Source organism: Triticum aestivum, chromosome 3D, assembly GCF_018294505.1.
Source record: "Triticum aestivum cultivar Chinese Spring chromosome 3D, IWGSC CS RefSeq v2.1, whole genome shotgun sequence".
Lineage (NCBI taxonomy): Eukaryota > Viridiplantae > Streptophyta > Magnoliopsida > Poales > Poaceae > Triticum > Triticum aestivum.
In genome coordinates this window covers 3,723,581-3,736,348 of record NC_057802.1, presented here as the reverse complement: position 1 = coordinate 3,736,348, position 12,768 = coordinate 3,723,581, and the positions used below count along the sequence as shown (strand labels likewise).

The 12,768-nt window shown below is 33.5% G+C and overlaps 1 protein-coding gene across 1 annotated transcript; it reads right to left on the bottom strand.

Annotated features, from left to right (window-relative positions):
• Positions 1-11,285: 11,285 nt before the first annotated feature.
• Positions 11,286-12,378, bottom strand: LOC123081089 (uncharacterized). The gene is made up of 4 exons (XM_044504053.1): positions 12,240-12,378; positions 11,968-12,154; positions 11,738-11,863; positions 11,286-11,333 (listed from the first exon to the last, which is right to left on the bottom strand). The coding sequence occupies exons 1-4, from the start codon at positions 12,329-12,331 to the stop codon at positions 11,286-11,288; spliced, it is 453 nt and encodes a 150-aa protein (XP_044359988.1). The 5' UTR covers positions 12,332-12,378.
• Between the last annotated feature and the right edge of the window lie 390 nt (positions 12,379-12,768).

Genomic DNA, 12,768 nt, shown 5'->3' with positions numbered 1-12,768 from the left:
AGTCGGGTCATCGTTGTGCTGTTTTTCAGTATTGAAATATTAACGTGGTTAATCTCAATGCTATATTTTAGTACCAAAATTAGTGATATAGAATTGAGTCATGCGTTCATCCAGCTGTTTTTCAGTACTGAAATCAATACTGCAATATTTACATGGATAATCGCAGTACCGAATATTAGTAACAAATTTGTGATATACAGCTAAGTCTCGTGATCATCGTTTTGTTTTTAAGTCTTGAAATCAGTATTGAAATATTAGTGGATAATCGCAATACTGAATTTTAATACCAAAATTAGTGATATACAAATTAGTGTGATGATCGTCATTTTATATTCCAGTATTGAAACCAATATTGATATATTAATGTGGATAATCACAATACTAAATTTTAGTACTGAAATTAGTGATACACGACCGAGTCGGGTCATCGTGGTGCCGTATTTCAGTATTGAAGTCAGTACGGAAATGTTAACATGTATAATCATAATACTGAGTTTTAATACCAAAATTACTGATATAGAACAGAGTGAGGTGTTAGTCATGCTATTTTTAGTACTCAAATCAATACCGACATATTAACATTGATAACCGCAATACTGAATTTTATACCGAAATTAGTTATATAAAACTGAGTCAGGTCATCCTACTGCTATTTTTAGTATTGAAATCAGTATTGAAAAATTAACGTGAAGAATCACAATACTGAATTCTAGTACCAAAATTAGTGATATACAAGTGAGTCGGGTGATCTCGTTTTGTATTTCAGTACTGAAATCAGTATTGAAATATTAAGGTGGATAATCGCAATACTGAATTTCAGTACCGAAATGAGTGATATAGCACATAGTCGGGTCATCTTGGTGATCTAGTTCATTATTGAAATCAGTACTGAAATATTAACGTGGATAATGAGAACACTGAATTTTAGTACCGAAATTAGTGATATACAATTGAGTCGGGTCATCGTGGTGCGGTTTTCAATATTAAATATTAACGTGGATAATCACAATACTAAGTTTTAGTACTGAAATGATTGATATAGAACCGAGTCAGGTGTTAGTCAAGCTATTTTTTAGTACTCAAATTAATACTGAAATACTAACATGGATAATCGCAATAGTAAAATTTATACCGAAATTAGTCATATAGAAGTGAGTCGGGTGATCGTCGTTTTGTTTTTCAGTTCTGAAATCAGTATTAAAGTGGATAATCGCAATACTGAAATGTAGTACCGAAATGAGTGATGTAAAACATAGTCGGGTCATCTTGGTGCTATATTTTAGTACTGAAATCAATATTGAAATATTAAGGCGGATAATCACAATACTGAATTTTAGTACCCAAATTAGAAATTTACAACTCAGTTGGGTCATCGTGGTGCTGTTTTTTCAGTATTGAAATATTAACTTGGTTAATCTCAATGCTATATTTTAGTACCAAAATTAGTGATATAGAATTGAGTCATGCGTTCATCCAGCTGTTTTTCAGTACCAAAATCAATACTGCAATATTTAGATGGATAATCGCAGTACGGAATATTACTAACAAATTTGTGATATACAGCTAAGTCTCGTGATCATCGTTTTGTTTTTAAGTCTTGTAATCAGTATTGAAATATTAGTGGATAATCGCAATACTGAATTTTAATACCAAAATTAGTGATATACAACTGAGTGTGATGATCGTCATTTTATATTTCAGTATTGAAACCAATATTGATATATTAATGTGGATAATCACAATACTAAATTTTAGTACTGAAATTAGTGATACACGACCGAGTCGGGTCATCGTGGTGCTGTATTTCAGTATTGAAGTGAGTACGGAAATGTTAACATGTATAATCATAATACTGAGTTTTAATACCAAAATTAGTGATATACAACTAAGTGAGGTGTTAGTCATGCTGTTTTTTAGTACTCAAATCCATACTGACGTATTAACATTGATAATCGCAATACTGAATTTTATACCGAAATTAGTGATATAAAACTGAGTCAAGTCATCCTAGTGCTATATTTAGTATTGAAATCAGTATTGAAAAATTAACGAGAAGAATCACAATACTGAATTCTAGTACCAAAATTAGTGATATACAAATGAGTCGGGTGATCTCGTTTTGTATTTCAGTACTGAAATCAGTATTGAAATATTAAGGTGGATAATCGCAATACTGAATTTCAGTACCGAAATGAGTGATATAGAACATAGTCGGGTCATCTTGGTGATCTAGTTCAGTATTGAAATCAGTACTGAAATATTAACGTGGATAATCAGAACACTGAATTTTAGTACCGAAATTAGTGATATACAATCGAGTCGGGTCATCGTGGTGCGGTCTTCAATATTAAATATTAACGTGGATAATCACAATACTAAGTTTTAGTACTGAAATTGGTGATATAGAACCGAGTCAGGTGTTAGTCAACCTATTTTTTAGTACTCAAATCAATACTGAAATACTAACATGGATAATCGCAATAGTAAAATTTATACCGAAATTAATGATATAGAAGTGAGTCGCGTGATCGTCGTTTTGTTTTTCAGTACTGAAATCAGTATTAAAGTATTAAAGTGGATAATCGCAATACTGAATTTTAGTACCGAAATGAGTGATGTAAAACATAGTCGGGTCATCTTGGTGCTATATTTCAGTACTGATATCAATATTGAAATATTAAGGTGGATAATCGCAATACTGAATTTCAGTACCGAAATGAGTGAGATAGAACATAGTCGGGTCATCTTGGTGATCTAGTTCAGTATTGAAATCCAAAATTAGTGATATACAACTGAGTGTGATGATTGTCATTTTATATTTCAGTATTGAAACCAATATTGATATATTAATGTGGATAATCACAATACTAAATTTTAGTACTGAAATTAGTGATACACGACCGAGTCGGGTCATCGTGGTGCTGTATTTCAGTATTGAAGTCAGTACGGAAATGTTAACATGTATAATCATAATACTGAGTTTTAATACCAAAATTAGTGATATAGAACTGAGTGAGGTGTTACTCATGCTATTTTTTAGTACTCAAATCAATACTGACATATTAACATTGATAACCGCAATACAGACTTTTATACCGAAATTAGTGATATAAAACTGAGTCAGGTCATCCTAGTGCTATTTTTAGTATTGAAATCAATATTCAAAAAAATTAACGTGAAGAATCACAATACTGAATTCTAGTACCAAAATTAGTGATATACAAGTGAGTCGAGTGATCTCGTTTTGTATTTCAGTACCGAAATCAGTATTGAAATATTAAGGTGGATAATCGCAATACTGAATTTTAGTACCGAAATGAGTGATATAGGACATAGTCGGGTCATCTTGGTGATCCAGTTCAGTATTGAAATCAGTACTGAAATATTAACGTGGATAATCAGAACACTGAATTTTAGTACCGCAATTAGTGATATACAATCGAGTCGGGTCGTCGTGGTGCGGTTTTCAATATTAAATATTAACGTGGATAATCACAATACTAAGTTTTAGTACTGAAATTAGTGATATAGAACCGAGTCAGGTGTTAGTGAACCTATTTTTGAGTACTCAAATTAATAATGAAATACTAACATGGATAATCGCAATAGTAAAATTTATATCGAAATAAGTGATATAGAAGTGAGTCGGGTGATCGTCGTGTTGTTTTTCAGTACTGAAATCAGTATTAAAGTATTAAAGTGGATCATCACAATACTGAATTTTAGTATCGAAATGAGTGATGTAAGACATAGTCGGGTCATCTTGGTGCTATATTTCAGTACTGAAATCATTATTGAAATATTAAGGTGGATAATCACAATACTGAATTTTATTACCGAAATTAGAAATTTACAACTCAGTCGGGTCATCGTGGTGCTGTTTTTAGTATTGAAATCAGTATTAAAAAATTAACGTGAAGAATCACAAGACTGAATTCTAGTACCAAAATTAGTGATATACAAGTGAGTCGGGTGATCTCGTTTTGTATTTCAGTACTGAAATCAGTATTGAAATATTAAGGTGGATAATCGCAATACTGAATTTTAGTACCGAAATGAGTGATGTAAGACATAGTCGGGTCAACTTGGTGCTATATTTCAGTACTGAAATCATTAATTAAATATTAAGGTGGATAATCACAATACTGAATTTTATTACCGAAATTAGAAATTTACAACTCAGTCGGGTCATCGTGGTGCTGTTTTTTCAGTATTGAAATATTAACGTGGTTAATCTCAATGCTATATTTTAGTACCAAAATTAGTGATATAGAATTGAGTCATGCGTTCATCCAGCTATTTTTCAGTACTGAAATCAATACTGCAGTATTTACATGGATAATCGCAGTACCGAATATTAGTAACAAATTTGTGATATACAGCTAAGTCTCGTGATCATCGATTTGTTTTTAAGTCCTGAAATCAGTATTCAAATATTAGTGCATAATCGCAATACTGAATTTTAATACCAAAATTAGTGATATACAACTGAGTGTGATGATCGACATTTTATATTTCAGTATTGAAAGCAATATTGATATATTAATGTGGATAATCACAATACTAAATTTTAGTACTGAAATTAGTGATACACGACCGAGTCGGGTCATCGTGGTGCTGTATTTCAGTATTGAAGTCAGTACGGAAATGTTAACATGTATAATCGTAATACTGAGTATTAATACCAAAATTAGTGATATAGAACTGAGTGAGGTGTTAGTCATGCTATTTTTAGTACTCAAATCAATACTGACATATTAACACTGATAACCGCAATACTGAATTTTATGCCGAAATTAGTGATATAAAACTGAGTCAGGTCATCCAAGTGCTATTTTTAGTATTGAAATCAGTATTGAAAAATTAACGTGAGGAATCACAATACTGAATTATAGTACCAAAATTAGTGATATACAAGTGAGTCGGGTGATCTCGTTTTGTATTTCAGTACTGAAATCAGTTTTGAAATATTAAGGTGGATAATCACAATACTGAATTTCAGTACCGAAATGAGTGATATAGAACATAGTCGGGTCATCTTGGTGATCTAGTTCAGTATTGAAATCAGTACTGAAATATTAACGTGGATAATCAGAACACTGAATTTTAGTACCGAAATTAGTGATATACAATCGAGTCGGGTCATCGTGGTGCGGTTTTCAATATTAAATATTAACGTGGATAATCACAATACTAAGTTTTAGTACTGAAATAAGTGATATAGAACCGAGTCAGGTGTTAGTCAAGCTATTTTTTAGTACTCAAATTAATACTGAAATACTAACATAGATAATCGCAATAGTAAAATTTATACCAAAATTAGTGATATAGAAGTGAGTCGGGTGATCGTTGTTTTGTTTTTCAGTACTGAAATCAGTATTAAAGTATTAAAGTGGATAATCGCAATACTGAATTGTAGTACCGAAATGAGTGATGTAAAACATAGTCGGGTCATCTTGGTGGTATATTTCAGTACTGAAATAAATATTGAAATATTAAGGTGGATAATCACAATACTGAATTTTAGTACCGGAATTAGAAATTTACACCTCAGTCGGGTCATCGTGGTGCTGTTTTTTCAGTATTAAAATATTAACGTGGTTAATCTCAATGCTATATTTTAGTACCAAAATTAGTGATATAGAATTGAGTCATGCGTTCATCCAGCTGTTTTTCAGTACTGAAATCAATACTGCAATATTTACATGGACAATCGCAATACCGAATATTAGTAACAAAATTTGTGATATACAGCTAAGTCTCGTGATGATCGTTTTGTTTTGAAGTATTGAAATCAGTATTGAAATATTAGTGGATAATCATAATACTGAATTTTAATACCAAAATTAGTGATATACAACTAAGTGTGATGATCGTCATTCTATATTTCAGTATTGAAACCAATATTGATATATTAATGTGGATAATCACAATACTAAATTTTAGTACTGAAATTAGTGATACACGACCGAGTCGGGTCATCGTGGTGCTGTATTTCAGTATTGAAGTCAGTACGGAAATGTTAACATGTATAATCCTAATACTGAGGTTTAATACCAAAATTAGTGATACAGAACTGAGTGAGGTGTTAGTCATGCTATTTTTTAGTACTCAAATCCATACTGACATATTAACATTGATAATCGCAATACTGAATTTTATACCGAAATTAGTGATATAAAACTGAGTCAGGTCATCCTAGTGCTATTTTTAGTATTGAAATCAGTATTGAAAAATTAACGTGAAGAATCACAATACTGAATTATAGTACCAAAATTAGTGATATACAAGTGATGAGTCGGGTGATCTCGTTTTGTATTTCAGTACTGAAATCAGTATTGAAATATTAAGGTGGATAATCGCAATACTGAATTTTAGTACCGAAATGACTGATATAGAACATAGTCGGGTCATCTTGGTGATCTAGTTCAGTATTGAAATCAGTACTGAAATATTAATGTGGATAATCAGAACACCGAATTTTAGTACCGAAATTAGTGATATACAATCGAGTCGGGTCATCGTGGTGCGGTTTTCAATATTAAATATTAACGTGGATAATCACAATACTAAGTTTTAGTACTGAAATTAGTGATATAGAACCGAGTCAGGTGTTAGTCAAGCTATTTTTTAGTACTCAAATTAATACTGAAATAGTAACATGGATAATGGCAATAGTAAAATTTGTACCGAAATTAGTGATATAGAAGTGAGTCGGGTGATCGGCGTTTTGTTTTTCAGTACTGAAATCAGTATTAAAGTATTAAAGTGGATAATCGCAATACTGAATTGTAGTACCGAAATGAGTGATGTAAAACATAGTCGGGTCATCTTGGTGCTATACTTCAGTACTGAAATCAATATTGAAATATTAAGGTGGATAAACACAATACTGAATTTTAGTACCGGAATTAGAAATTTGCAACTCAGTCGGGTCATCGTGGTGCTGTTTTTTCAGTATTGAAATATTAACGTGGTTAATCTCAATGCTATATTTTAGTACCAAAATTAGTGATATAGAATTGAGTCATGCGTTCATCCAGCTGTTTTTCAGTACTGAAATCAATACTGCAATATTTACATGGATAATCGCAATACCGAATATTAGTAACAAAATTTGGGATATACAGCTAAGTCTCGTGATCATCGATTTGTTTTTAAGTCCTGAAATCAGTATTCAAATATTAGTGGATAATCATAATACTGAATTTTAATACCAAAAATAGTGATATACAACTAAGTGTGATGATCGTCATTTTATATTTCAGTATTGAAACCAATATTGATATATTAATGTGGATAATGCAATACTAAATTTTAGTACTGAAATTAGTGATACACGACCGAGTCGGGTCATCGTGGTGCTGTATTTCAGTTTTGAAGTCAGTACGGAAATGTTAACATGTATAATCCTAATACTGAGTTTTAATACCAAAATTAGTGATACAGAACTGAGTGAGGTGTTAGTCATGCTATTTTTTAGTACTCAAATCCATACTGACATATTAACATTGATAATCGCAATACTGAATTTTATACCAAAATTAGTGATATAAAACTGAGTCAGGTCATCCTAGTGCTATTTCTAGTATTGAAATCAGTATTGAAAAATTAACGTGAAGAATCACAATACTGAATTCTAGTACCAAAATTAGTGATATACAAGTGATGAGTCGGGTGATCTCGTTTTGTATTTCAGTACTGAAATCAGTATAGAAATATTAAGGTGGATAATCGCAATACAGAATTTCAGTACCGAAATGACTGATATAGAACATAGTCGGGTCATCTTGGTAATCTAGTTCAGTATTGAAATCAGTACTGAAATATTAACGTGGATAATCAGAACACTGAATTTTAGTACCGAAATTAGTGATATACAATCGAGTCGGGTCATCGTGGTGCGGTTTTCAATATTAAATATTAACGTGGATAATCACAATACTAAGTTTTAGTACTGAAATTAGTGATATAGAACCGAGTCAGGTGTTAGTCAAGCTATTTTTTAGTACTCAAATTAATACTGAAATAGTAACATGGATAATGGCAATAGTAAAATTTGTACCGAAATTAGTGATATAGAAGTGAGTCGGGTGATCGTCGTTTTGTTTTTCAGTACTGAAATCAGTATTAAAGTATTAAAGTGGATAATCGCAATACTGAATTTTAGTACCGAAATGAGTGATGTAAAACATAGTCGGGTCATCTTGGTGCTATATTTCAGTACTGAAATAAATATTGAAATATTAAGGTGGATAATCACAATACTGAATTTTAGTACCGAAATTAGAAATTTACAACTCAGTCGGGTCATCGTGGTGCTGTTTTTTCAGTATTGAAATATTAACGTGGTTAATCTCAATGCTATATTTTAGTACCAAAATTAGTGATATAGAATTGAGTCATGCGTTCATGCAACTGTTTTTCAGTACTGAAATCAATACTGCAATATTTACATGGATAATCGCAATACCGAATATTAGTAACAAAATTTGGGATATACAGCTAAGTCTCGTGATGATCGTTTTGTTTTGAGGTATTGAAATCAGTATTGAAATATTATTGGATAATCATAATACTGAATTTTAATACCAAAATTAGTGATATACAACTGAGTGTGATGATCGTCATTTTATATTTCAGTATTGAAACCAATATTGATATATTAATGTGGATAATCACAATACTAAATTTTAGTACTGAAATTAGTGATACACGACCGAGTCAGGTCATCGTGGTGCTGTATTTCAGTATTGAAGTCAGTACAGAAATGTTAACATGTATAATCATAATACTGAGTTTTAATACCAAAATTAGTGATATAGAACTGAGTAAGGTGTTAGTCATGCTATTTTTTAGTACTCAAATCCATACTGACATATTAACATTGATAATCGCAATACTGAATTTTATACCGAAATTAGTGATATAAAACTGAGTCAGGTCATCCTAGTGCTATTTTTAGTATTGAAATCAGTATTGAAAAATTAACGTGAAGAATCACAATACTGAATTCTAGTACCAAAATTAGTGATATACAAGTGATGAGTCGGGTGATCTAGTTATGTATTTCAGTACTGAAATCAGTACTGAAATATTAAGGTGGATAATCACAATACTGAATTTCAGTACCGAAATGAGTGATATAGAACATAGTCAGGTCATCTTGGTGATCTAGTTCAGTATTGAAATCAGTACTGAAATATTAACGTGGATAATCGAAACACTGAATTTTAGTACCGAATTTAGTGATATACAATCGAGTCGGGTCATCGTGGTGCGGTTTTCAATATTAAATATTAACGTGGATAATCACAATACTAAGTTTTTGTACTGAAATTAGTGATATAGAACCGAGTCAGGTGTTAGTCAAGCTATTTTTTAGTACTCAAATTAATACTGAAATACTAACATGGATAATCACAATAGTAAAATTTATACCAAAATTAGCGATATAGAAGTAAGTCGGGTGATCGTCATTTTGTTTTTCAGTACTGAAATCAGTATTAAAGTATTAAAGTGGATAATCGCAATACTGAATTTTAGTACCGAAATGAGTGATGTAAAACATAGTCGGGTCATCTTGGTGCTATATTTCAGTACTGAAATCAATATTGAAATATTAAGGTGGATAATCACAATACTGAATTTTAGTACCGAAATTAGAAATTTACAACTTAGTCGGGTCATCGTGGTGCTGTTCTTTCAGTATTGAAATATTAACGTGGTTAATCTCAAGCTATATTTTAGTACCAAAATTAGTGATATAGAATTGAGTCATGCGTTCATCCAGCTGTTTTTCAGTACTGAAATCAATACTGCAATATTTACATGGACTAGTTAAATGCCCGTGCGTTGCAACGGGAAAACGTCAGTTATGTGAAACATCATTCACATCCGGCCAATTCTTACACGGTATTTGGTTTTCTTTTGTGAGCATATATGTTCAGAGTTTGGCGCATCTTAAGATAGTGTAAGGCGGAAGTGATTAATACGTATGTATCTTCCTTCCCCGTTTCCAGCAGCGCACGACAATCCCTCAAAATCCCTAAAAAAACAATCCCTCAAAAAAAAAGCAGCGCACAACATCCTCTCGGCCTCTCCCCATCTCAGCCGTTGACCAGGGAGAGGGAGGGGGGCACCACCGGCCACCATAGCGACCTGCCCTCCGACGAGCAGCCGCCGACCGCCGGGATCTGGCGTCGGCTTAAGTTTTCATCTCGCCCTCGCGGTTCTTGCATCGCGCAGCCAGGGGCCACCCCCCTGCCCTGCTCCCTTCCCCTAGCGATCGGCGACGACTGCCTATGCGGCCGCGCTGTTATGTTGCCGGCCAACTGCCCTGCGTCTCCACTCCTCCAAGGCTCCAACACCCCTTCGCTAACCCCCTGCCTGCCGGGTTGCCGGACAAAATTTTGTTGAGGCCAACCACATCACAAACGGCACACTGGTAAACTAACATCTTCCGCCAAATTCCCCATTTACAAAGTAGTAGCCTTATTTTGTTTAGTTGCTTACATCTCGTGATAAGTAGTAGCCTGATCTTGCGTAAATTGCAAGGAAAATCATAGTCAGAGAAGAATTGATCTAGGACTTTTAATATTGGTGAGTCATGCATGTACATGTGTCTATATTTGTGGATCTCAGACATCAGTCTTCAGGCGTTCATATATGTTTGTGCCTGCAGTCTTTCATTTAGCTCCGGATGCTGTGAAAAATCATCGTAGATTTATACTGTGCCATCTGCACAATGTCAAAATGTTTCGAATAGCCGAAGTTATTTTCTGCTACTTAGTCTAGTTTTGATGCACCCAAAATTTCGTTATAATTACCAAAATATTGCAGGTGTCGATGGAGGAACAGGTGGTAATCTCATTCTTGGTTTCTCAAGATCTGTCTGGGATTTCAGTAACTTGCAACATCACATGGTATGCTTTTGGTAATTAAACTTACATTTTGCTCCAGCAATGCATCTTACTGAAACCTTATAATAACCAATATCCTCAAGCGCCTTAATTGATCGTCGCTGTTGTAATAAAATAACACATATGATTCTCCGACTAAAAAAAGTTTATCCCAATTCTCTTCACCAAATCACGCACGACTTGTGGAATATTTTCTACGCATTCATTGTCCTTGTACGACAGCAAGTGTACCAACACCTGATTCCGTAGGTCATAATCGTCCTGCACGTGAATTATGCTGTCATGCAAGGCTCACATCTAAAAGGACACATGAATGGTGAATGTAGAGTACTCAACGGGACAACAGGTAATCCATGTTCATGATCATGCCACGTGCGCATAATCTTTAAAACTAAAAACCCAGACATCTTGCTGCATAGGAGTAAATGTTATTAGCAATATGATAGATGAAAATATGGTCAAATAATTGGAATGTTAAGGTTATAACCTGTTTGGGTTTTTTGGAACTCCAATTGGTATGATGCGACGCCATCTAAAAACATCATCATTCCAGCCAGGAATTGCATCTTGTAATGCTATGTTTAGATGGAATGAAATACATTGAATCTTAAATATGTCCTTCTGTGAAGGATTCTTTTTCCATGCATCCGATAGGGGAAGAGGGTCGAGTATAGTGATTGTTCTATACAATAGGTCGAACAGGAAGAGGATGAAGCGGCCGGTTGTACAAAACGGCAACAAAATCTGTGTGAAATAGGCTTTAGAAATAAAATACGGGGGTGAAAAGCACACACAGAGATGGGAAGTATGATTACCAACTTGCACACCGAGACATCAAAGCACATATCAGGCCAACAATGAAATAGTTTTGCAATAATGTAGCGTTGGGCATCAAATGGTAAACGGAGTTTTGGATCTTGTGTAGAGTCATTTAGTATCATCTGAGAGGAAAGTAAAGGATTATTAACATTCTATGCGTTTATGGTTGCAATTATATGTGCTCGTCGCCGTAAAAAATAAGTATTATGAGATTTTAATAACTTACAGAAAATCTGAGATCCATATAGTGATATGGAGTGTCTTTAGCCCATTGAATGTCGTCTGTAGCATTTACTCGAACAGCCATGTTAAAACTGTCGACATCAATAGCCCGTGTATTCTTTAGTAAGTCTTGTAGTTGTCTAAGACTTATACTTAGTGGGTAGGGCTTGGAGCTACGGATCCATTCTTTCCTATCAAATAAACCATAGCATCAACGATATAGTGAAAAAATAATATACATAAATGCAGATATTGTTATTTTGAAAGTTGACTTACTCTCGGGAATCTGCATTATGAATGGACATGATATGACCTCGAAGTTTGCAAAGTAGCTCATTTTTATTAAGTGGCATTCTCAGAACAACCATGGCAGGTGGCGGGTCCAATATTTCAACACCGTCAGTATCTATTATATCGTCTGTTGGATTATGGTAGTCAGGAGTTCCTTTTATATCGTTCAGATCTGATTCATGGAGAATGATTGCTACTTTTTGCCTGAAGGGTTTGACATCTTCCTGCAAAAAAATAATTAGAATCAATATATTACAACATTGAATTAGATATGCAATACACTATGACGCCCGGATAATGAAGCTACAATAAACCTCTGTTAACGATACCACGTCACCATGATTACTGATGCTAATCTCGCGTTAGTTCGAAACCGGTTCGAATTCAAATTTAAAATCAAGCAAACAATAAAATATTTCGAATATTAAAACTGAAATGTTGGGGTGTCGCCGAATAATTCATGAGTAATAATGGTGGGGAAACCAACATTTCTTATAATATTTAAATTCACTAA